General features: G+C 40.1%; 1 protein-coding gene across 5 annotated transcripts in view; it reads right to left on the bottom strand.

The window, feature by feature from the left end:
* The window catches only part of LOC118150202 (uncharacterized), a 60845-nt gene that overhangs the window by 22525 nt on the left and 11244 nt on the right, over positions 1–27076 (bottom strand). The window contains exons 1-3 of one of the 5 annotated variants that reach the window (XR_013530934.1): positions 22337–22443; positions 5019–5145; positions 4140–4214 (exon numbers count right to left, since the gene is read on the bottom strand). Coding sequence is in view for 2 of the 5 variants with exons in the window: in XM_078359879.1 (XP_078216005.1) it covers positions 5019–5092 (74 nt within the window). In the remaining 3 variants the exon portion in view is untranslated. Of the gene's footprint in view, positions 1–4139; positions 4219–5018; positions 5146–22334; positions 22475–27076 lie in introns of those variants that run through there. The other 4 variants (XR_013530935.1, XR_004738186.3, XM_078359879.1 and 1 more) reach the window with 4 other exon arrangements.

Here is a 27076-nt window from a genome sequence, read left to right as displayed (position 1 = left end):
TTCAACATACGCAAGTCTATCAATGTAATTCACCACATAAACAAAACCAAAAACAAAAACCACATGATTATCTCAATTGACACAGAGAAGGCATTTGACAAAATTCAACAGCCCTTTATGCTAAAAACCCTCAATAAACTCGGTATCTATGGAACGTATCTCAAAGTAATAAAAGCTATTTGTGACAAACCAACAGCCAATATCATACTGAATGGGCAAAAACTGGAAGCATTCCCTTTGAAATCCGGCACTAGACAAGGATGCCCTCTTTCACCACTCCTATTCAATATAGTACTGGAAGTTCGAGCCAGAGCAATCAGGCAAGAAAAAGAAATAAAGTGTATTCAAATAGGAAAGGTGGAAGCCAGATTGTCTCTATTTGCAGACGACATGATAGTATACCTAGAAGACCCCATCGCCTCAGCCCAAAAACTCCTGAAACTGATAAGCAACTTCAGCAAAGTCCCAGGATATAAAATCAATGTGCAAATATCACAAGCATTCGTCTACACCAATAACAGACTTAAAGAAAGCCAAATCAAGAACGAACTGCCATTCACAATTGCTACAAAAAGAATAAAATACCTTGGAATACAACTCACAAGGAACGTAAGGGACCTCTTCAAGGAGAACTACAAATCACTCCTCAATGAAATCAGAGAGGACACAAACAGATGGAGAAACATTCCATGTTCATGGTTAGGAAGAATTAATATCGTGAAAATGGCTATACTGCCCAAAGTAATTTACAGAATCAACGCTATCCCCATCAAGCTACCATTGACTTTCTTCACAGAACTGGAAAAAACCACCTAAAATCGAAAAAAAAAAAAAATTAAAAATTTTAATAAATAAATAAAAAATAATAATAATTTTCACATAAAAAAAATACCAACGTATTTACTCAGTTTGCAAAAAAGCTGAAAATATAACTATAAAGGTAAATCTTGATTGCATTATGCAAAATAAAATGAGCCAGCCACAAACAGAGATGTTATCAGATATATAAACCACTTACTCTTAGAAAGGGAAAACAGAATTGTTTTTGAAAAGTGCCAGAAAATGGGAAAAACTGGTAGTTGTTTAATGGGTATTGTAAAATTTCCAGAAATCTTTTACAAAACAATGTAACTGGCTGGGTGTGGTGGCTCATGCCTGTAATCTCAGCACTTTTGGAGGCTGAGGTGGGTGGATCACCTGAGGTTAGGAGTTTGACCAGCCTGGCCAACATGGTGAAATGCCATCTCTATTAAAAAAAAATGTTACTATACTTAACATGCCTGAAATGTACAGTGTTTTTGAGTCAGGGTCTTACTTTGTCACCGAAGCTGAAGTGCATGGCACAATTATGGCTCACTGCAGCCTCAAACTTCAAGGTTCAAGTAATCCTCCCTTCTAACTCTCCCAAGTACATAGGACCACACCACCATGTCTGGCTATAAAATCTGATATGCAACATTGATGAAGAATTGAAAAGAATGTATGTAGATAACTGCAAGATTTTACTGTTAACAGTCTACTCATTGAAGGTGGTTATTTTCAATCATTGCCATGCACTACCATGCAGTAAAATTTCAGAAAAAAATGCAGTATAATCATAAAATAAAGATTCTGATGACAAACTTTTCACAAATAAGCATTTTAATATATGAGATAATTTTTCAGTTTTAAATATATACTATTCTTACACAAAATAAAACTGCTGTAATCCAACTTTAGAAGCAAAGAACAGCCTTACATGACTAAATACAAAAATATATATATCTATTTTGCAGAATATGGTTAGAGCCTCTGATACATAAAACAAATATTTGGGAATAAATTATGTTATATTTTAGATATAGGCTGACAAAAGAGAGTGAAAATCCGATAATCTTTTTCACCTGCCTATATCTCTTTTTGCCTGTCTACTAATTATCTAATTCATTTCAGGTGTAACATGTAAACTCTAGTATATTGTCCTAAATGTCTAAATCTATTATTACAGACAAAATTAAAATAGAAAATACAAGGTAAACATGTACAGTGAGAGTGACATCACTGAGATGGAAAAATAAAAGGTGCCCTGTTTGCTTATTTTCTGTCAACAAGAAAATTTGTCAGCCATCCCTGAGAAAAATGCCTCTATGAGAGAAACAGGAATTGGCTCAAACATGTAATGACGGCTACATGGTACATTAAGTCAGAGAATTGCTTTAGGCCAGAATTTTAAGACCAGCCTCAGTTATATAGCAAGACACCATCTCCAAAATAAATGCCCTTAAAAGAGCTTTGAGAACCAGGGAGGGAGTTGTGGAACTCTGCTAATGCCCAAGACTGAGGAACATTCTTTTCAGAAGGCAGGCTTCCATTCAGGTGGCAAACTACAGGACCTTTGTTCTTGGCTATAGACCAGAAAATGGCCCACTGAACTTGGTCCCACTCAGAATTCTGTAATCATCCCAAAATCCTCCCAGCCACAGTCTGAGAGAGATCCTACCCTTCTGGAGGCCTGGAGGAAGAAACCCATTTATAGCCACGCTGGCAAGCCTACAGACACTGTCCCTTACTGTGGTTCCTGAAGCAGTTCCATGACTCAGTTTTAGCTCCCTGAGCCACAGTTCATGGCACATTCTGCCTACGTAGAAACCCACACAGCAACTTTGGAAAAATCCTCTCTGGTTCTCAGTGAAAGCCAAACTCATCTACATCCTAATATAAAGCCTAACATATGCAGACCCATGTGCAGAAGCCTGCCTTAGAGTCTGCCCCACAGAGCCAAGTCCTGAAGAATATTCACTCTGTTCAAAAATATAATGGGAATTACAACTACCCAATTCCCTTGTAACAATCCAGCTAAAGGTGGACCCTAATGCAGACCCAGCAGCCTCTGTGACCTAGCTACAACCCCTCTCCACTACAAACACATAGGACATCCCATTATCCTGGGAGCTCAACAAAAGATCTTTACTTTCTGAAACCAGTTTATAAAAACTTGAAGAGGTGTTTACTCCTTCGAATTCACAGACACCAATGCAAAAGTATCTTGTGCTCATTCTGAATGCTTCTATTTTAACATAGCATTGGAAGTATGTGGAATAAAAATTAGTCAAAAAAATTTTAAGTCATTGAAATTAAAGACAAATAAGTAAAAAGTTGCTTTTTGTAGATTATTTGATCTTATATAAAAAAACATAACCAGTACATTAAAATCTAATTAAAGTAATAATTACACTCAATAAATTAGCAAAATAGAAAATTAACATAGAAGTATGAGTTCTGGTTCCATACACTTTAAAGGAACTATCTGATAAGATAGAAAAAGGAAGTAATCTTATTGAAAATAGTACTAAAATAATAAATTTCTAAGAACAAATTTAATCAAGGAGTTTATCTTTCAAATAAGATACATCAATAAAAAAATTGACATGACAAATAAAGTTAAAAACATTTCATGTCTATTGATTGAAAGAATATTGTTAAAGTGCCATATAATCTATAGTGATCCTTAGATTCACTAAATGCCCTATTGAAATTTCAGTATTTTTTACAGTAATAAAAAATACAATTCTAAAATTCACATAGAACTACAATGAACTTTGAATAGCCAAAGCAATCTTGAAATAAAAAAAACAACAAAGCAGAACATATTTTATAAATATTTTATAATTCCAAACTATACTTCTAGACTATAAAAGACAAAATGCAATGTGCAGAAAAATTAGCAATAAAGAAACCAATGGAACAGAAACCACCACTCTCACACATTTGAGACATGATGTAAAAAGCAAACTTAAAAAAAAAAAAAAAGTTTAACATAAAGTTCCTCAAAATTATGCAGATATCTGTGTGCTTTCAAAAACAATGTAAAAGAGGTCAGATTTTCAGTCTTATTTATGTGCCACGAAGAGGACTCTGGCTGTCACTGTAAACTTGGAGGATCACTGAAGGGAAAGTAAAATCTGTAGCGATTTTAAAAAGGTGAAGACAGAAGATGTTTCTATGTGAAAGCAAAATTTAAAAAATATATACCTCAGGCTTCCCAGAAATTATTTCCTGTGGAACATGGATTTCCAAATCATTTTAAGGACTGGCTTTTTTTTTTTACTTACGACCTCTCATCTGTGTTGTCAGCTGTACTCACATTCATTCTCACCTACCTGGGGGTTCGGCTACCAGCTCACGTCTCTTCACATTCCAAGGTTCTTTTCCTTGCTCCAGACAGGTGATCAGGTCTGGCTTAGAGGAAGCAATACCTGCTTTATTAAAAGTTACATGAATCTTGCTCTTATTCTCCAATTACTAACTTAGTAGTGTGCTCCGTAAGAATGTAATAGAATATTCTAGTAAATGAATTCTAAAATACCAATTTATAAAAAAATTAAATATTAAGGAAACATTTTAATTTTGTAAGTTCTTTTTTTTTTTTTTTGAGACGGAGTTTCGCTCTTCTTACCCAGGCTGGAGTGCAATGGCGCGATCTCGGCTCACCGCAACCTCCGCCTCCTGGGTTCAAGCAATTCTCCTGCCTCAGCCTCCTGAGTAGCTGGGATTACAGGCACGCACCACCATGCCCAGCTAATTTTTTGTATATTTAGTAGAGACGGGGTTTCACCATGTTGCCCAGGATGATCTTGATCTCTCTTGACCTCGCGATCCACCCTCCTTGGCCTCCCAAAGTGCTGGGATTAAAGGCTTGAGCCACCGCGCCCGGCCCTTAATTTTGTAAGTTCTTAATTTCGCTACCTAGTACTACTCAATCAAAAATTAGTAGTGGCAATTAGATTTTAAGATGTGGGCAACAGTATGTTATGCTACTAAATTTCTAAAATTAACACTAATCTAGAATGAAAGACACAGATCAGCTCAGGAATGTAGAAAGTTCAGGTCAAAATTAAACATCTTAAAATTCTCTTTTATATATGCATATCTTGAAGTTAAAAAAAAAGATCTGAAAGCATAAATTAAAAAACCAATTTACAAATAAATAAATAAATATTAGGCTATATTAGGAAACTGTTTACTGAAGTTATGCTCACCTAGGAAGGCCAGGTTTCTGTAGTTCTCTAACATCACATCCGTATACAAATTCTGCTGTGCAGCGTCCAGGCATTGCCACTCCTCCAGAGAGAATTCTATGGCCACATCCCTAAATGTCAACGCTCCCTGAAACACACACGCATATGCACATATATTTACCAAGTGACCATGAGCAGAATTTTTAATCTGACTCAAGGCAAAACAAAAATAAAGAGAAGTAGTTCTTACTTACAGGAGTGACTAAAAATAATTAATAAATAACTATTAACACAGAAATATTCTCTTATGTATTATCTAACTCTGAGAAAAGCCAGTAGCATAAGATCCACAACATCAAAATATAGATGAAACGTTTCTGAATGTTGAAGTGTAAAACTGAGAGCACAAACACTAACATGTACATTTTTGAGTGCCATATTTACATCGTAGAGAATGATGTGTGTACATTTTTCAGATGGAAAAAACATACTGAGATAGAAAGTATTGCTCAAATTTTAATGTGTAATACACTGGAGATCTTGTTAATGCAGATAATTTTTTCAGAAAATCTGGAGTAAAATCTGAGTTTCTGAATCTCTAACAAGCTCACCAGTAACGCCAATGTTTTTGGTCCAAGAAAACTATCTTGTCAAATATCCCGTAAGTGAAAGAGCCTGTGTGTTTTTTAGTTTTTCCTGCCTATAAACAAAGATGAGAGCTTTCATTTTCCAAAGAAAGATAAATGCAAAGAAAACCTAAGAAAGGGCAGCTGCCAGATTAAAGGTGATTGTTTATCCACATCAGCTGAATAAAGACACTTAATAATGAAGAGTTAAATAATTAACGCTGTAGAAAAAAAAATCAGTCACAGAGCTCATTAACCAAGTAAGTTATTAATATCAACTGCATTAAGACAAATATCCGTGATGTGCTGATCACAGAGGACACAGTACCACGGCTATAATATCACCTCCCCAAAAAAGTAAATTACGGTCTGAAATTAATCACGAAATGTCAGTTTGGCCAGGCATGGTGGCCCACGCCTATAATCCCAGGACTTTGGCAGGTCAAGGCAGGTGGAACATGACGTCAAGAGATCGAGACCATCCTGGACAACATGGTGAAACCCTGTCTCCACTAAAAATACAAAAATTAGCCAGATGTGGTGGCACACACTTGTAGTCCCATCTACTCGGGAAGCTGAGGCAGGAGAATCGCTTGAATCCAGAAGACAGAGGTTGCAGTAAGCCGAGATCATGCCACTGCACTCCAGCCTGATGACAGAGCTAAACTCTTATCTCAAAAAAAGAAAACAGTTTATGCAAAGTTAGATGCAGATATCCCCAATATTCTGTTAATTTTAATCCTGATTTTAAGCAGTGTTTCTTTCACACTATAAAGAAATAAAGAGCAAGTATTCTTTAATTTTTTAAAACTTTCTAGGTAATAAGTGCCATTTCATTTAAATAAGCATTTTCTTAATCCTGTTCTGCATACAGCTAACGGAGAACAGAGATGGAACCTCAACATTACGGGCTCTCCACCTTTACTAAGGATTCCAGGTTTTCCCCCATAGAAATCCTGAGTATCCACACCTTCCCATGTTCCACAGCCATGAAGAAAATATTCTTAATATTGCAGTTCATCAATTCATGATGAGAATTCCTTATGACATATAAGAAGCCATGATGTTGAGAATGTAAAGGAGACTCTGATACCTAGGAAATAAATATTTTTCAGAGACCCTTCACTATTATAAGAACTAAAAAGTAGGCCGGGCGCGGTGGCTCAAGCCTGTAATCCCAGCACTTTGGGAGGCTGAGGCGGGTGGATCATGAGGTCAAGAGATCGAGACCATCCTGGTCAACAAGGTGAAACCCCGTCTCTACTAAAAATACAAAAAATTAGCTGGGCATGGTAGTGCGTGCCTGTAATCCCAGCTACTGAGGAGGCTGAGGCAGGAGAATTGCCTGAACCCAGGAGGTGGAGGTTGTGGTGAGCCAAGATCGTGCCATTGCACTCCAGCCTGGGTAACAAGAGCGAAACTCCGTCTCAAAAAAAAAAAAAAAGAACTAAAAAGTAGTTAAAACAAACTCATTAGGAAGAAAAAGCACAAGTAGAAAAGTAAAGCTTTGCAAGTACTAAATGCACAGCATTCCAGGAGGCGGAGCAGACACAGCTCTTAATCTGAGACATGTTTAGCTTTAAAGAAAAAAGCCATTTTTTAAGAGTGGGACAAACATGGCTGACTAGAAGCAGTGGCTGACTAGAAGACTTCTATCGAAAGGAACATAATAGCATGTGAATCTTGCACCGGTATTTGTGGTATTATCCAGGTTATCTCATCAGAACTAACTAGACAACTGGCATGACCCACAGAGAGGAAGAAAAAGAGCAGTGTGGTGTGGCAACCCACCTGAGAGCCACACAGGACATGGAAGCCCCCACCCCCCAGCCAAAGAGGCAGTGAATGAGTGTGCTACTTAGCCAACACAAGCAAGCTTTTCACATGCAACTGTGTAACCCACAGATTGAAAGATTTTACTCAAGAAGCCATAGTACCAGGGCCTAGGGTTCCAACCCCAGAGCTGTGCAGATTCCCTACAACCTCTCAGCTAAAATCTGCTTAAGCCTGCTGAGATCCCATGGGAGGGGTGACCAGCCCCACAGCTGCTGATGCCTGCTGTCTAAGCCATTTGAGCTCCTGGGGGAGGCGCAGGAACCAGCGCTGGGACTGAAAGCTGCCTAACACACTAAGCTCCTTGGGCAGAGAAAGGGCCACACGTTTCCCCTGCTGGAGCCAGGGATGCTAGATGGCTTGGTCCCAAGAGGTGTCTCCCACACCCCAACACACCAGAGGTGGCAGACTGTGGCCAGAGCACCTCTTCAGGCCTGACCCTGACCTATCCCTCGGCTCTGTGAGGGGTCTCCCTGGAGGAACTCCAACAACTTCAGCCAGAGGCGCAGGGACAGAATTCTGATCTCCCTGGCCTGAGACCCTAGGGGGAGAGTTGACTGCAGTCTCTGCAGACCAGCAGAATTAGCTTTTCCTCCTGTGAGTTCTGAGGAATCCAAGCAGCCCAAAAATGAGGGCTTCTCCTCAGCAAAGCACCCCCTCCACCAAAGGACAGTAAAAGTGCTTTATTAAATGGGTCCTGTTCCTCGTGCCACCCAACTAGACAAGATACTCCAACAAAGGTTGGCAGACACCCTACACAGGAACATTCCCACTATTAGCAGATTGGTGCTCCTTGAGGTCAGAGATCCCAGAGAAAGGAGCAGGCAGCCATCTTTGCTGTTCTGCAGCCTCCTTGAGTATATCTCCAGGTGCAGGAGTGAACCCGATAAATAGGGTCTGAAGTGAACCCCCAGAAAACGACTGCAAACTTATAGAAGAGGGACCTGGCCATTTAAAGGAAAGCAAAAAGCAATGAACAACAGCAAAAAAACAGTTCCCAAAATAACCCTATCCTAGAGTCAGCAGCCTCTAAGATCAAAACTCGACAAAGTCCTGAAGATGAGAAAGAATCAATGAAAAAAACGCTAAAAATCCAAAAGGCAAAGAGTGCCTTTTCTTCTCCAAATGACTGCAATGCCTCTCCAGCAAGGGTGCAGAACTCAACGGAGGATGAGATAGACAAACTGACAGAAGTAGGCTTCAGAAGATAGGTAGTAACAAACTCTACTGGGCTAAAGGAGCATGTTCTAACTGAAGGCAAAGAAGCTAAGAACCTTGATAAAAAGAGAGAGAAGCTGCTAACTAACCAGTTTAGAGACAAACATAAATGAACTGATGGAGTAAAAAAATCACAGCATGAGAACTTCTTGAAGCATACACAAGTATCAACAGACAAATTGACAGAGTATACGAAAATACATCAGAGTTTGAAGACCATCTTGCTGAAATAAGGCATGCAGACAAGATTAGAGAAAAAAGAATAAAAAGCAATAAATAAAGCCTCTGAAAAATATGAGACTACATAAAAAGACTAAACCTATGATTGACAGAAATACCTGAAGGAAACAGGAAGAATGGAAACAAACTGGAAAACACACTTCAGGATATTCTCCAGGAGAAATTCCCCAACCTAGCAAGACAAGCTAACATTCAAATTCAGGAAATACACAGAACACCACTAAGACACTCCACAAGATCAACCCCAAAAAACATAAGCATCAGATTCTCCAAGGTTGAAATGAACATAAAGAAATGTTAAGGGCAGCCAGAGAGAAAGGCCAGGTCAACTACAAAAGTCGGTCCATCAAACTAACAGTGGACCTCTCAGCAGAAACCCTACAAGCCAGAAGACAGTACAAGACAATATTTAACATTCTTAAAGAAAAGGATTTTGAACCCATAATTTTATATCTAGCCAAAATAAGCTTCATAAGTGAAAAAGAAATAAAATCCTTTCCAGAAATACAGGACTGGCTTGCAAAGGCCTCTGAAAAAAGCACTTAATAAGGAAAAAAAAAAAAAAAAACAGTACCAGCCACTGCAAAAACACACCATAAAGAACAATGACACTACGAAGAAAGACATCAACAAGTGCACAAAATAACCAAATAGCATCATGATGACAGGATCAGCTTCACACAAAGCAATACTAACCTTAAATGTAAATGAACTAAATGTCCCAATACAATAACACAGACTGGCAAATTGGATAAAGAACTAACTATCCTAAATATATATGCACCCAATACAGAAGCACCCAGATTCATAAAACAAGTTCTTATAGACCTACAAAGAGACTTAGATGCCCACACAATAACAGTGGGAGAGTTTAACACTCCACTGTCAACACTAGAGAGATCAACAAAACAGAAAATTAACAAGGATATTCAGAGCTTGAACTCAGCTGGATTAAGTGGACCTTATAGGCATCTACAAAATGTACTGCCCCAAGTTAACAGAATATACATTCTTCTCAGTGCCACATGGCACTTTTCTAAAATCAACCACATAATTGGAAATAAAATACTCCTCAGGCAATACAATAGGACTGACATCGTACAGTCTGTCAGACCACAGCATAGTCTAATTAGAACTCAGGATTAACTTACTCAAAGCCACACATTTACATTAAAAAAAGAACAACCTGCTCCTGAATGACTCCTGGGTAAATAATAAAATTGAAGCAGAAATCAAGAAGTTATTTTAACCAATGAGAACAAAGACACAACATACCAGAATCTCTGAGACACAACTCAAACAGTGTTAAGAGGAAAATTTATAGCACTAAATGCCCACATCACAAAGCTAGAAAAATCTCCACTTGACACCCTAACATCACATTCAAAAGAGCTAACACCGGGTGTTATGGCTTATGCCAGTAATCTCAGCAATGTGGGGGGCCAAGGCAGGGAGATCACCTGAGATCAGGAGTTCAAGACCAGCCTCAATATGTCAATACCCCATCTCTACTTTAAAATAGACAATTTAGCTGGGTGTGGTGGTGGTTGTCTGTAATCCCAGCTACTCAGGAGGCTGAGGCAGAAAGAACTGCTTGAAACCAGGAGGTGGAGGTTGCAGTGACCCAAGATCACATTACTGCACTTTATCCTGGGTGACAGAGTGAGACCTTGTCTTAAAAAAAAAAAAAAGACTGCTGGCTGGCTAGACTAGTAAAAAAAGAGAGAGAGAGAAATCAAATACACACATTTTTTTTTTTAAAAAAAGGAGAAATCACCACTGAACAAACAACCTATAGAATGGCAGAAATATAACCATTTGACAAAGGTCTAATATCCAGAATTTACAAGAAACTTTTAAAAATTTACAGGAAAAAAACAATACCATCACAAAGTGAGCAGCAGATGAACAGACACAAAGAAGACAAGAAAAAACACAGAATGAGTAATTTCTCTTTCACTGAGAAGTAGAATTAACCACTCTTGTCAGCCTAACAAAATTCTGTTTTGGACAATGTCAAATAACTCAAAGATGCCTAGGTGATTTGTGATAGTGTTCCCAGTGACCCTGTACTGGTGGCCCAATGGTAAGTCAGGGAGGAGAGTCAGGTCGATTCTTTTTTTTTTTTTTTGAGATGGAGTCTCACTGTCTCACTCTGTTGCCCAGGCTAGAGTACAATGATGCAATATTGGCTCACTGCAAACTCTGCCTCCTGGGTTCCAGTGATTTTCCTGCCTGAGCCTCCCAGGTAGCTGGAACTACAGGCACACACCACCACACAGGGCTAATGTTTGTATTTTTAGCAGAGATACAGTTTCACTCTGTTGGCCAGACTGCTCTCAAACTCCTGACCTCAGGTGATTCACCCACCTTGACCTCCCAAAATACTAGGATTACAGGCATGAGCCACCATGCTCAGCCAATTCAGGCTGATTCTAAATAAAAAATGGAGCTGCTTAGGTGGAGCTCGAGAACCTGGATTACCGTATGTCCCGATGAGGTATCTCTTGGGTAAGAATAAAGACAAGAATATTCTACTCCAGTATCACATTTTTACGCATAGGTATAGTTGTGGTTATGGCTCTGGATACTTCATAGTCTTGATCTTTGACTCCTAAGATAGTCATTTACACTTACAGATTCTGCCATCAGATTCTACTTACCCTGGGACCCTCTCACAGAACCGTAGCAGGTCACTGAACAAGACCTGAAAAGTTCAAAGAGCCACACTCTCAGAGGGGGACTTTAAGATGTCTGTGTTGACATCTTACAATGCAGAAAATGCCTTCTCTTAGTTTTCGGCACATTTTCAATCCAAAGTCTGCCTTGTCTTGTAAATCTGAGGGAGAGGCCAAAACTTATGGGGAGATTCTAGGTGAGATCAACCTCGCTCTGCATTTTTGCGTGTTACAGCAAGTAAAGTACAATCGAAAGAGAGATTTCTTCACATCATGTCTCTGGGTGACAGAGCAAGACTCTGTTTTTATTTTTGTTTGTTTTTGTTTTTTAAATAATGAATTTGTAAAAGTAAAAAAAGAGACAACAGAGTAAACTGATAATAAGTTGTTTCTTGGCCAGGGACAGTGGCTCACACCTGTAATCCCAGTACTTTGGGAGGCAGAAGTGGGTGGATCACCTGAGATCAGAAGTTCAAGACAAGCCTGGCCAACATGGCGAAACCCCATCTCTACTTAAAATACAAAAATTAGCCAGGAGTGGTGGCAGGCGCCTGTAATCCTGGCTACTTGGGAGGCTGAGGCAGGAGAATTGCTTGAACCCAGGATGCGGAGTTAGTGAGCCGAGATCACCATTGCACTCCAGCCTGAGAGACAAGAGTGAGACTTCATCTCAAAAAAAAAATGTTAAACACAATGGCTCATGTCTGTAATCCCAGCACTTTGGAAGGCCAAGGTGGGCAGATCACCTGAGGTTGGGAGTTCAGGACCAGCCTGACCAACATGAAGAAACTCCATTTCAACTAAAAATACTAAATTAGCTGGGCATGGTGGAGCATGCCTCTAATCCCAGCTTCCCGGGAGACTGAGAATCACTTGAACATGGGAGGCAGAGGTTTCAGTTAGTTGAGATCCTGCTATTGCAGTCCAGCTTTGGCAACAAGAGAAAAAGAAACAGGGAGGGATGAAAGGAAGGGAGGGAGGGAGAAAGAAAAGGAGGGAGGAAAGGGAAGAAGAAAACAGAACTGTATGATTACAAAATTAAATCTGACTGTAAAATGTATCATAGTCAATCTCCTGAAAAGATTGCAAAGACAGAAAGATGGTCATCATAATCAGTTCAAAAGTAGAAAAACAGAGAACCTGTCATACATAGTTTATCATAAATTCACTTTGTAACTTCGGAGACCATCTATGTATGCTAATTAATTATATTTAATAACAAAATTAACTTTTCACATCTTCATGACTGAGGGTAGTTTTACTATTACAAGCCCGGTAAGAAAAATTTTTTCTGCAAAAATGGTTGACTAGGATTCAATCTTCTTGTCTATGTACATTTTAAATTAATGGCTCTCTACTTTCTGAGCACTGGGCTCTAGCACCCCTGTTTGCCATCCCCTGGGGGTTAGTGTATTCTCTTGACCCCTACCATCTGCAATTGAGGCACATTCCACAGCACAGAACTCACAGCTGACAACTCACAACTTATGAGAACCCCAATTGCCACAACAGCACTCCAGTGTCACATCAGAGTGAAGTATGAGCTGCAGGAGGAGAGCCTGCAGGTCTCCTGGGTAGAATTGCACCTTCACAATAATGAAAATGGGACCCAGTGTCTCGGTGATGAAAAAAATACTGCTGGATTTCAAGTAGTAATCCAGATAGAGATAGCTCCAAAAATTCTCACTGTGGCAGCCCACTTCATTCACAGACACACAGGGAAACTAATAGGTCTAAAGGGGAACCTAAAGCATTGGACATAAAAACATCTCTTGGCCGAACAAGGTGGCTCAAGACTGTTATCCCAGCACTTTTTTGAGAAAGATTATATTGAGAGAAAAAAAATTAAAAGCATGTTAAGAAAAAGTCAGATTAGATACAAGATTGATCAATTCGGCCAGAAAGTATACCTCCACAAAAAAATTGCACTCTAACCACTCAAAGTCAACAGCTACTATCAGCATTAAAAATATTAATGTGCCAGGCTCAGTGGCTCCCGCCTGTAATCCCAGCACTCTGGGAGGCCAAAGTGGGTGGATCACTGGAGGTCAGCAGTTTGAGGCCAGCCTGGCCAACATGGTGAGACCCCATCTCTATGAAAAAATACAAAAATAATTAACCAGGCTTGGTGACAAGTGCCTGTAATCTCAGCTACTCAGGAGGGCTGAGACAGGAGAATCACTTGAACCTGGGAGGCAGAAGTTGCAGTGAGTTGAGATCACACCACTAAACTCCAGCCTGGGATATTTTTAACAAAAAACATTAACATTATTAAGAAAGGGGGTATATTCTCGGAAGAATTTTATAAGGTTTCTCTTTCAAGTCTGCTGCTCTCTTGTCTTCTAGCCACTGAATGAAGAATCTGTGTTGGAATGCATCTCATAATTTCCACCAGCACTTTTTGTTTGTGAAGAAAATTTTTGTGGTTTTATTGTATCATGAGGCATTGAAACATTTGAATAAATCAATGTCTGTGCAGTGAGGCAGCTGCTTTCTCCTTCACATCTTTGGGTTACTAGAGCAACTTGTCAGTAAATTTTTAAAAAGGAAAGAACATTTTGCATTAATTAACTGTTTCCAAGGCATGCACTTCCACCAGCACTTTCTGATGAATAATTAAAATCTGACTCTGTTTATATTAGTGGAATATATTAGAATCTGACTCTGTTTATATTAGTGGAATATATTAGAGCTTGCAACATAGCTAACTGAAGAGCTTTTATTGTTTTTGAGTGGCCACATCACCTGTCTTTATTTGTCCTGTAATAGTAGCAATATTCAAGCCCAGGCGTGATGGCTCATCCCTGTAATCCCAGCACTTTCAGAGGCTGAGGTGGGGCAGATCACCTGAGGTCAGGAGTTTGAGACCAGCCTGGCCAACATGGTAAAACCCCGTCTCTACTAAAAATACAAAAATTAGCTAGGCATGGTGGTGGGTGCCTGTAATCACAGCTACTCTAGAGGCTGAGACAGGAAAACTGCTTGAACCCAGGAAGCAGAAGTTGCAGTGAGCTGAGATCATGCCACTGCCCTTCAGCCTGGGAGACTAAATGAGACTCCATTAAATTAATATGCATGTTACACTAATATCTATTGTAATAATTTGGTAGTAATTTTTTAATATTAGATATAAATATCTAAGTGTTAATTTTAATGTGTTATTCATAATTTAAGTAGTATTTTGAAGAATTGTAACTAAATACAGTTAAAACACTTTTTATTTTAAAAGTGTAACAATATTAAAATAACTAAGAAATTTATTCAAAGTAAATATTGTCAAAATAATAATTCACATCATAGAATATACTGTTTAATTTATATAAATGCAGGTTGTCTAAAAACACTACACATAACTATGCTAACTGTTCTAAAGTAATAAAAAAAATACTACAAACTTCACCATTCAGTTTACACACTGAACTATTTTACATTTGCATTGTAAGTACTTCAGCCTGTCAAAAATTACCTTGGATAATCACATTTCTGTCAAAGGAACTTACTCTGTATCTTTTAGTCTTTATCATTCTGTATTGCTAAATTTGATTCTACCTTTAAATAAACTTTTGCCAAAGCAAAAACAAAGCAGTAAATTTTAAGTCCCAAATAAAGATAATCCTGAGTCAAGAAGAATGACAAAAGGTTTACTTAGCTGTAAATATAATTTAAATATATTTCCAAAAAGCAGAGAAAAAAATTTACATATAATCTAAATGTTTTAATAAAACAGAGATGAACAAAACATCCTCCCCTATATTCACGTATGTGAATAAAGTCTTTTATTTTTAATTTATATTTTCTTCTAAAACAGCCATGTCAATGGACATATTCTTGAACTCTTGGACGTCTGAATTGTTAACTTGAAAGAATGTTTTTGGTAAAAAAGCAGAAGAGAGAAAGGTGTTATAATAAAGTGATGGATGTACATAAATAAATGAAGTTGTTAGAGACCTATGAAGAGAATGAGATACACAATAACAGTGGGAGACCACAACACCCACAGGTACTAGTAGAAACATTATTGAAGCAGAAAATTAACAAAGATATTAAGACTCAAAGTCAACACTTGACTAAATATTCCTAATAGATTTCTACACAACTCTCCATCTAAAAATAACAGTATACAGTGTTGTCATCACCACATGGCACATACTCTAAAACTGATCACACAGTCAGAAGCAAAACAATCCTCAGCAAATTTAAAAATTCCAAACTTTCATGAACCACACACAGAAGCCACAGCTTGATAAAAATGTAATTCAATAAAGAAAACCTTGAATTATACAAATACATGGAAATTAAACAAGCTAAATTGAATTACTTAGGGGTAAATAATGAAATTAAGGCAGGAACCAAGAAATTCTTTGAAAAAAATGAGAACAATGATACAATATACCGGAATTTTTGCAACACAGCTAAGGTCATGTTAGAAGAAAAATTTATAGCATTAAATGCTTACATCAAAAAGTTCAACAAAACCTCAGTTTAGGAGTTTCAGGTCAGCCAGGCCAATGTGGTGAAACCCCATCTCTACTAAAAATACAAAACATTAGCCGGGGTTAGTGGCGGACACCTCTAATCCCAGCTACTCTGGAGGCTGAGGCAGGAGAATCGCTGGGACCCGGGAGGTGGAAGTTGCAGTGAGCCAAGACTGCAGCACTGCCCTCCAGCCTGGGTGACAGAGTGAGACTCAAAAAAAAGAAAAGAAAGAAAAGAAAACAAAAGAAAAGAGAAAGACCTCAGTTTAACAATCTGACAACATAAATAAAAGACTGAGAGAAGCAAGAGCAAATTAACCCCTAAGTTAGCAGAAGACAAGAAATAAAATCATTTCTGAACGGAAGATTTTGACATGAAAAACTCTATAAAATATTAAGAATTGCAGGAGTAAAATATTTAAAAAAATAAAATAAACCATCAGCAAGATGAATGAAGAAAAAAGATCCAAATAAACACAATTAAAAATGACGAAAGAGACATAACAACTGACCCCACAAAAATATACTAAAATCTACTATCAACACCTCTATGCACCCAAACTTGAAACTCTAGAAGGAATGGACAAATGCTTGAACAAATATATCCTCTCAAGACTGAATAAAAGGAAATCAAATCCCTTAATAGGTCAATAATAAGCTCGAAAATCAAATTAGTAATACAGTAGCCTACCAGTCAAAATAGCCCAGAAACAGACAGATTCACAGCTGAATTCTACTAGATGTACAAAGGAGAGCTAGTATCATTTCTACTAAAATGCTTTCAAAAAATTAAAAACAGCACGATTCTGATACCAAAACTTGACAGAGAGAAAACAAAAGAAGAAAACTTTAGACCAATATTTTTGATGAACAATGACGCAAAAATTCTCAACAAAATATTGACAAACCAAATTGAGCAGGACATCAAAAAGTCAACCGACTATGATCAAGTAGCGTTTATTTCTGGGATGCAAAGTTGATTCAACATACATGAGGTGGGGCATGGTGGCTCACGCCTCTAATCCCAGCACTTTGAGAGGCCAAGGCAGGCAGCTCATCTGAGGTCAGGACTTCAAGGCCAGTCTGGCCAACATGGCAAAATCATGTCTCTACTAAAAATTCAAAAATCATTCGGGCATGGTAATGGGCACCTGTAATCCAGCTGCTTGGGAGGCTGAGACAAAAGAATTGCTTGAACTTGAGAGGCAAAGTTTGCAGTGAGCTGACATTGCACCATTGCACTCTAGCCTGGGCAACAGAGTGAGACTCTCAAAAAAAAAAAGAATAAATGTGATTCATCACATAAACAGAACTAAAGACAGAAAACACAAAATTATGTCAATAGATGCAGAAAAGAATTCCAATAAAATTTAACATTTTTATGTTAAAATGTCTCAACAAACTAGGCAAGGAAGCTACATACTTCAATATAATGAATTATCTATCACAAACCCACAGCCAACATACTGAATACACACAACCTGGAATCATTTTTCTTTGAAAACTGGCACAAGACAAGGATGCCTTCTTTCAATAATCCTATTCAACATAAAATTGGAAGTCCTGGTCAGAGCAATTAGGCAAGATAAAAAGATAAATGACAATGAAAACAGGAAGAGAGAAAGAAACTTATTTTTGTTTGCAGAAGACATAATGCTGCATCTGAAAAACCCTATAATCTTGGCATAAATGCATTCTAAACTGACAAAAAACTTCAGAAAAATTTCAGCATACAAAATAGATGCACAAAAAATTAGTAGCATCCCTATAAATCAAAAACATGCATGCCAAAAGCCTAATCAAAAATGAAATTCCATTCACAATCACTACAAAGAGAATAAAATATCTAGCAACACAGCTAATGAGGGAGGTGATAGATATTTATGACAAGACTGACAAAACTCTGCTTAAAGAAGTCAGAGATAAAACAAACAAATGAAAAATCATTTCAGGCTCATGGACAGAAAAGACCAATATTATTAAAATGGTATACAGCCCAAAAAATTACAGATTACAAATTAATGCTATTTTTATCAAACTACCAAAAACTTTTCTTAACAGAACCATCTGGTCTTTGACAAAGCTAACAGAAGGAATCTGGGGAGAATTCCCTATTCAATAAATGGTGCTGGAAGAACTAGTTAGCACTATGTATACGATTGAAACTGAACGCTTTCATTAAACCATATACAAAAATCAACTCAAGATATATTAAAGATTTAAATGTAAAACTTCTATTTATAAAAAAACAAAACAAAAAATGTGAGATAACTTAGGAAATACCATTGTAAATGTAGAAACAGGTAATTTTTAAATAAAGATGCCAAAAGCAATTGCAATAAAAACAATTAATTGACAAATGGAACGTAATTAAGCTACAAAGCTTCTTCACAGCAAAGGAAACGATTAGCACAGTCAACAAACAACACACAGAATAAAAGAAAATATTTGCAAACTGTGCTTTTGACAAAGGTCCAACACTCATGATTTATAAGAAACCTAAGTTTACAGAAAATAAAAAAACCTCAATTAAAAGTAGACAAAAAACATGAAAAAGATATTTTTAAAAGAAAAAATACATGCGGCCAACAAGCATATAAAAAATGCTCATCCCTAATTATTAGAAAAATTCAAAGAAAAACCACAATGAAATATCATCGCACACCAGTGAGAATGGTTAATATTAGAAAGTGAATATACAACAGATGCTTGCAAGGTTACAGAGAAGTGGGAATGCTTATACACTGCAGGTGGGAGTGTAAATTAGTTCAACCATTGTGAAAAGCAATGTGACAGTTCCTCACAGAACTAAAAACAGAATTACCTTTTGACCCAGCAACTTCACAACTGGGCATATACACAGTAAAATATAAGTTATTCCATTATAAAGACATATGCATCTTCATTGCAGCACTATTCATGGAATCAACCTAAATGCTTATCAATTGCATACTGGATAAAGAAAATATAATATGGTTAGACATGGTGGCTCACATGTGTAATCTCAGCACTTTGGGAGGCTGAGGCTGTAAATTGCCTGAGTTCAAAAGTTTGAGATTAGCCAGGGCAACATAGCAAGACCCCATTTCTACAAAAAAAATTTTAGCCAGGCCTGCTGGTGTGTGCCTGTAGTCCCAGCTACTTGGGGGACTAAAGTAGAAGAGGACTGCTTGAGCCTGGGAGGTTGAGGTTGAAATGAGCTGAGATCATGCCAATGCACTCCAGTCTGAGCAAAAAGTGAGACTCTGTCTTTAAAAATAAAATAAAAGGTTTAATAGAAATAAAATATGATACATAAATATAGAATACTGCATAGTCATTAAAACACACACACACACACACACACACACACACACACCCATGTCCTTTGAAGCAACATACATGAAGCTGGAAACCATTCTTAGAAAACTAATGCAGCAGCAGAAAACCAGATGCATGTTATTTCTAAGTATGAGCTGAATTATAAGAACACAGGAACACAGACCCGAGCAACAGACACTGAGACCTAGCTGAGGGTGGAGAATGGGAGGACAAAGAGCAACAGAAAAAGAACCTGTTTCATGCTATGCTTAGTACCTCAGTGACAAAGTAATCTGCACATCAAATCCCCGTGACTGTTTTAGCTGTATAAAACACCTACATGTGTACCCCTGAGCCAAAAATAAAAGTTAAATAAAAATCTGTAAGTGGGAAACAGTGCAATGTAGGCGGAAGGACTGGTTTGTGCTACAGATAGCGGCTCAGGTGGACGTATACTCTGATGTATGTTTGTGTTTATGCAGGCAGATAAGATTAAGAACAGGTGGTCCAGATCCCTCAGTTGTTGAGGAAAACAGGTTGCTGTGGCAGATTCAGTGTCTCGGGGTGGGGATATGGCAAGTCTTGTAGACACTTCTGTAGGTTTTTGCCAAGAAACATTAGAATCAAAAATGCTGTCGTGAAATTTCTCAGGGTGGTGCCTAGTCCTGGGAAAGGTGTAGACACATTAATATCTAGTGGGTATGCCTGTGAGTGGGAATCCTGTGGTGACAGTTGAGGGAAAAGGGGGTCTGCTATCAGAGTTCTTTCCTCTAAGTTTTTACCCTCCCTCACCCCAGGAGGAGACCTGAAATCACAGGACAATGGGCAGTGTGACAGCCTGTGTACAGGAGAGCAGAGCCTTCCATTCCCAGACGACCAGAGTTTTATTCCAGGCCAGGCCTCTGTGATACCTTTTTTCTTGTACCAAATCTGTAGAGTTTGCTGAACACAAAGCCATTCTCCAACACCAACTCACCGACTAACATTTGAATTTGAATTCTGACACCATCCAGAGTCAGCACAGACCCTGATTCTGGGCTCAGTCTCACAACATTGTCCTAATGTCAGATCCCAGTCACAAACCCCACAGGCCTATCCATGCTTCTGAGCTGCTGTTTAAAAACTGTGAACTCCCGTAACCTCCCTCAAGTTTCATAATATGTTAGAGATACTCACACAGCTCAGCAAAACACTGTAGCAACATTTATCAGCTCATTATTAAAAACACAACCCTTTACAGTAGCTTCAAAGGAAATTAAAAAAAAAAAAAAAAAAAGCCACAACCCAGAAAAAGTCAAATGTAGGAAATGTGGCCTGGCGGGGTGGCTGACTCCTGGAATTCCAGCACTTTGGGAGGCCGAGGTGGGTAAATCACAAGGTCAGGAGTTCATGACAATCCTGACCAACATAGTGAAACCCTGTCTCTACTAAAAATTCAAAGATTAGCTGGGCATGTTGGAGTGCACTTGTATTCCCAGCTACTCAGGAGGCTAAGGCAGGAGAATTGCTTGAACCCAGGAGGTGGACAATGCAATGAGCCGAGATTGCACCACTGCACTCCAGCCAGGGTAAAAGAAAAGAGGGGAGGGGTGGGAGAAAAGAAAAGAAATGAAAACTATAGCACAAAATAAAAAATGGAGAAAGATAAAGCACACAGATAATACAGATAAACAGCTGTGATTAATAAAATTGTTAATCCTTTGTGTTCTCCAGAAACAGTTTATGGAAAGAAACATGCTTTCCCTTATGACTTAGTTGGTGCTCTATTTCTTACCTATCACATAGCCAGACAGAGACTTTGCACATTTTCTTCTTGTTCTCATTTTTAAAAATCAGCTGAATTTTTCTTCAGTGGTCAAAATTAAACATTTTTAATCAAACTTCACTTAAGTCTGTCTCCTGCCCACAGGCTCCTGAACATTCAGGTACACTCAATCTGAGTCAAAATACACAACCCCATGTTATGTCCTTCCTAAGGACATGCTGACTTCAGGGTAAAACATTAATCTAGAATCTGATTTTTTTCACCCCCGCACTATGAAGGATTCTTCCATGGCTGGGATGAGCAGGCTGGGACATCTGCAAGGCAGACACTTCAGAAAACAATTAATTGGGTTGTTAATAATCTTCTTTTGGAGGTTCAATATCTGCCTGAGCTTGGAGACACTAGGCTCAAGCTTTTATTTTCATATCAGAATTATTTAACTTGGTTTTCAAAACAACATGTGTGAAAAATTCAGCAACATTATTCAAACACAGTGTTGATCTAAAGGGACAAAATTATAAGGTGCTTACATTTTTTTTTTTTTTTTTTTGAGACGGAGTTTCGCTCTTGTTACCCAGGCTGGAGTGCAATGGCGCAATCTCGGCTCACCGCAACCTCCGCCTCCTGGGTTCAGGCAATTCTCCTGCTTCAGCCTCCTGAGTAGCTGGGATTACAGGCACGCACCACCATGCCCAGCTAATTTTTTGTATTTTTAGTAGAGAGGGGGGTTTCACCTTGTTGACCAGGATGGTCTCGATCTCTTGACCTCGTGATCCACCCACCTCGGCCTCTCGAAGTGCTGGGATTACAGGCGTGAGCCACCGCGCCCGGCCCCACAAATTTTTAATAGGAGAAATGAGAAACTGAGAACCCCATAAAGCAAACCAAAGCTCTTCCCTTTCATGACCCGGAAGCTGAGTCAGGATTCTCCCCTGGCAACCCTCCGGTGGTCCCTAAAAGAGAAAATGTGGAAGAGACCCGGAGTTGCGGGTGCAGAGCTGCCCAGAGAGGGCTCCAGGTCAGGGCACAGTCACTGCGCAGCCGCCATCTTATTGCTGAAGGGGACTGAGGCGGAGCTGGGCACGGAGAACTCGAGGCACAGATTGCTGAGCTGACTGCGGGGAAGTCTGAGGCCCCACAGCCACTTCCCCCAAGTTCCAACTAGCCCCTTCCCCTCTTGGGATATCGGACCCAGCACTCACACCATTTCTAGGCTTCCAGGGGGTCCTGGCGTCTTAACTGTGGATCTCCAGTACCAGCAGGTCTCACACAGGCTGGACCCCTAGGAGCAGAGGACAGCGAAGACAAAACCCGGAACTCGGGCTGCAGCAAAAGACAAAACAGCCGCCACATACCAGAAGCCAGCCTTTCCGGCTCCGGCTCCGTGCCTGATTGGACGGTTCCCAGAGCATCCTCGCTGATTGGACAAGGTTTAAGTCCCCGTCGCCTCAGACCCTGAATGACAGAAGACATGACCAAATGCTGGCTGATTGAAGAAAGAGTGACAGCCAAAGGTACAGCCTTTTCAAACGGCTTCTTCCCTGAGCTGAGCCAGGCCCACCCCAGAAGGTGTTTGCCTGTAGCCATGTACTATATGGCTGCTCACACATGAAAAGAATAAAAATTATTTTTAAAGTTTAGCCTTTATAACCTTCCTGGCTTCTGGTCCTTTGAGCAGGCAGCTTGATATTGTTTTGTTTTATGATTGAGTTTCGCTCTGTTGCCCAGGCTGGAGTGCAATGGTGCGATCCCGGCTCACTGCAGTCTTTGCCTCCGGGGTTCCAGTGATTCTCCTGCCAAGTAGCTGGGATTACAGGCTCGCGCCACCATGCCCGGCTATTTATTTATTGCATTTTAGTAGAGACGGGGCTTGACGATGTTGATCGGGCTGGTCTCGAACTCCTGACCTTGGATCATCCGCCCACCTCCGGTGATCCACCCACCTCGGGTTCCCAAAGTGCTGGGATTACAAGCCTGAGTCACCGCACCTGGCTAACCTGAGTCTTTTTTTTTTTTTTTGAAACAGAGTCTCTCTTTCACCCAGGCTTGAGTGCAATGGTGTGATCTCGGCTCACTGCAACCTCCGCCTCCTGGGATCAAGCAATTCTCATGCCTCAGCCTCCCGAGTACCTGGGATTACAGGCACACACCATTATGCCCAGCTAATTTTTGTATTTTTAGTAGAGACGGGGTTTCACCGTTTTGGTCAGGCTGGTCTTGAACTACTAACTTTGTGATCTGCCCACCTTGGCCTCCCAAAGTGCTGGAATTACAGACATGAGCCACCATGCCCGGCCACCTAATTATTATATTAATAGCAGGATTAATTATTGATAGACTGGATAAATAAAATGTGGCACATGGACACCATGGAATACCATGCAGCCATAGGAATGATTTAACCAAGGTTGTTTTGCTTAAGCAAGTGTAATAAAGACAAGAAGTAAGCATGAAAGGTTTACTATCACTAAGTTTAAAATAACTTTTGTTTGTTTGTTTAAAGAAAGAGACTTCATTCCAGATTTTAGCAATGGGGAAGGGACAAATTCATATCTCAAGAAGCCACTTCAGTGTTCTGGGCAGAAAGCAGGGTTGTAAGAAGAAATTTTGGTATGCAGGGTATGCAGAAGGGGCGTAGAGGTGCAGGATCTACATAGCTTGCTGGAGGACTTATCTGTAATCATGGGTGATCTGTTAGCCGGGCCAGCATCATTGAAGACAGGGTGGGGTTGTGGATTACTGATGTCTTGGGACAATCTCCCTGTGGGGAAGAATTCTGAAGTATGCCTCTTTTGGTTCAACATTTGGTCATTTCTTTTTTAATTATTATTATAATACTTTAAAATTCTGGGGTAAACATGCAGAAGGTGCAGATTTGTTACATAGGTACACATGTGCCATGGTGGTTTGCTGCTCCCATCAACCGGTCAAATACATTATGTATTTCTCCTAGTGCTATCCCTCCCCTAGCCCTCCACTCCTCGACAGGCTAATAAGGTATGTGATGTTCCCCTCCCTATGTCCATGTGTTCTCATTGTTCAACTTCCACTTAAGAGTGAGAATGTGGAGGATTGGAGCCCGTGTTGAATCCGCAAATGGTGAGTCAGTGCTGCATTTCCAGACTGATCTTTGTTGCCCACAGAACGGGGAAACTCCCAAGTATAAAAAGACACGGGACGCCAGGCAGTAGGTCTGCCTGGCGAAGCCGGCAGCCGGGGCAGCGGCGGCCGGCCCTACCCAGCCATCCCCACAGGGCGCGCTTGTCCGGGTGCCTTGTTGAACCGGCAGCCTGAGACTTGAGAGGGCTGGACTTGAGACTGAACGAGACTTGCACAGTAGCCCAGCCCAGGGGATTGCAGGGACAGATCGTTTGGGATACCCAGTGGGACGAACAAAACCGCGATTTCAAACTATCCCGGGCAGACGGTCCGAGACGCTCTGTGGGGGAGGGGCGTCCACCACTACGGAGGCAACCTGCCCCAACTGATATACACGCCCACTGCTGAGGCAGCCAGCCGTTGCCGAGGCAACCCGCCCCAACTGAGATACACGCCCACTGCTGACGCAGCCAGCCGTTGCCGAGGCAACCCGTCCCTACTGAGATACACGCCCACTGCTGACGCAGCCTGCCGTTGCTGAGGCAACACGCTACAATGAAGAGACTCCGCTGCAGGGCGTGGCGGAGACCACAGCAGAGCCGGCAAGAACAGCGCGAATCACACAACAGCAGGGCGGAGCCTCGGCAGCCAAACAGTGGCTAGTCTGCCTTCGAGCTGGGCAGGACACCTGATCGGACATCCAAAAATAAAGCCCAAACCCCTCAACACAGAGCATTTGAGAAAAAAAAAGGGTTGTTTAATGAGCTGCGTTGCAGCAGAATCAAACATAGCAGCCTAACAGCCCTGAATGAACAACAGAGTGCACAGCTCAGCAATTAAACCCCTATAAAGTACAAACTGTCTCCTCAAGCAGCTCCCTGACCCCTCTATATCCAAAAGACTGTCATCAGGCAGGCATCATCCTGGGACAAAGAGAGCAGAAAAAGAAACTGGTAGCATCCCTCGCTGTGCCACGGCTACTAGAGGTGCACCCCAGACAAGCAGGGTCTGGAGCGGACCTCAACAGTCGTACAGCGAAGGGGCTAGACTGGTAGAAGGAAAACCAAGCAACAGAAATACTTCATCATCAACATTCTGGGTGTCCACTCAGAGACCCAAACGAAAAGTCAGCAACTACGCAGACGACCAGCGGACAAATCCACAAAGATGGGAAGAAACCAGCGCAAAAAGGAGGAAAACACCCGAAACCAGAACACGTCGCCTCCTAGAAAGGACCAAAACTCCTCACCAGCAAGGGAACAAAGCTGGACGGAGAATGACTGTGACGAAATGACGGAATTAGACTTCAGAAGATGGATAATGAGAAACTTTTGTGAGCTAAAAGATCATGTATTAAATCAATGCAAAGAAACTAAGAACCTTGAAAAAAGATTTGAAAAAAGATTCGAGGAAATGATAACAAGAATGGATACCTTAGAGAGGAATATGAATGAATTGAAGGAGCTGAAAAACACAATACGAGAACGTCGCGAAGCAAACGCAAGTTTCAATAGCCGAATTGACCAAGCAGAAGAAAGAATATCTGAAGTCGAAGACCAACTCAATGAAATGAAACGAGAAACCAAGATCAGAGAAAAAAGCGCAAAAAGGAATGAACAAAGTCTCCAAGAAATGTGGGACTATGTGAAAAGACCTAACCTACGTTTGATAGGTGTACCAGAAGGGGACGAAGAGAATGAATCCCAGCTGGAAAATACTCTTCAGGACATCATCCAGGAAAATTTCCCCCACCTAGCAAGACAAGCCAACACTCAATTGCAGGAAATACAGAGAACACCACAAAGATATTCCGCAAGAAGAGCAACCCCAAGGCACATAATCATCAGATTCAACAGGGTTGAAATAAAGGAGAGAATACTAAGGGCAGCCAGAGAGAAAGGTCGGGTCACCCACAAAGGGAAGCCCATCAGACTCACAGCAGATCTCTCGGCAGAAACACTACAAGCCAGAAGAGAGTGGGGGCCAATATTCAACATTCTTAAAGAAAAGAACTTTCAACCCAGAATTTCATATCCAGCCAAACTGAGCTTCAGAAGTGAAGGAAGAATAAAATCCTTTGCGAACAAGCAAGTACTCAGAGATTTTGTCACCACCAGGCCTGCTTTACAAGAGCTCCTAAAAGAGGCACTACACATAGAAAGGATCAATCAGTACCAGCCATTCCAAAATCACACTGAATGCTAAAGAGCTTCAACATAATGAAGAATCTACAACAACTAACAGGCAAAACAGCCACTTAGCATCAAAATGGCAGTATCAAATTCACACATAACAATATTAACCCTAAATGTAAATGGACTAAATGCACCAATCAAAAGACACAGACTGGCAAATTGGATAAAAATCCAAAACCCATCAGTGTGCTGTATCCAGGAAACCCATCTCACATGCAAGGATACACAAAGGCTCAAAATAAAGGGATGGAGGAAGATTTACCAAGCTAATGGAAAGCAAAAAAAAGCAGGAGTTGCAATTCTCATCTCTGATAAAATAGACTTTAAAGCAACAAAGATCAAAAGAGACAAAGAAGGCCATTACATAATGGTAAAAGGATCGATACAACAAGAAGAGCTAATGATCCTAAACATATATGGACCCAACACAGGAGCACCCAGATACATAAGGCAAGTTCTTAATGACTTACAGAAGGACTTAGACTCCCACACAATAATAGTGGGAGACTTTAACACTCCACTGTCAATACTAGACAGATCAACCAGACAGAAAATCAACAAGGATACCCAGGGCTTGAACTCAGACCTGGAGCAAGCAAACCTGGTGGACATTTACAGAACTCTCCACCCCAAATCCACAGAATACACAT

Source organism: Callithrix jacchus, chromosome 22 (genome assembly GCF_049354715.1).
Source record: "Callithrix jacchus isolate 240 chromosome 22, calJac240_pri, whole genome shotgun sequence".
NCBI lineage: Eukaryota > Metazoa > Chordata > Mammalia > Primates > Cebidae > Callithrix > Callithrix jacchus.
Note: the sequence above shows the minus strand (reverse complement) of the source record. Positions and strands in the feature narration are given on the sequence as shown.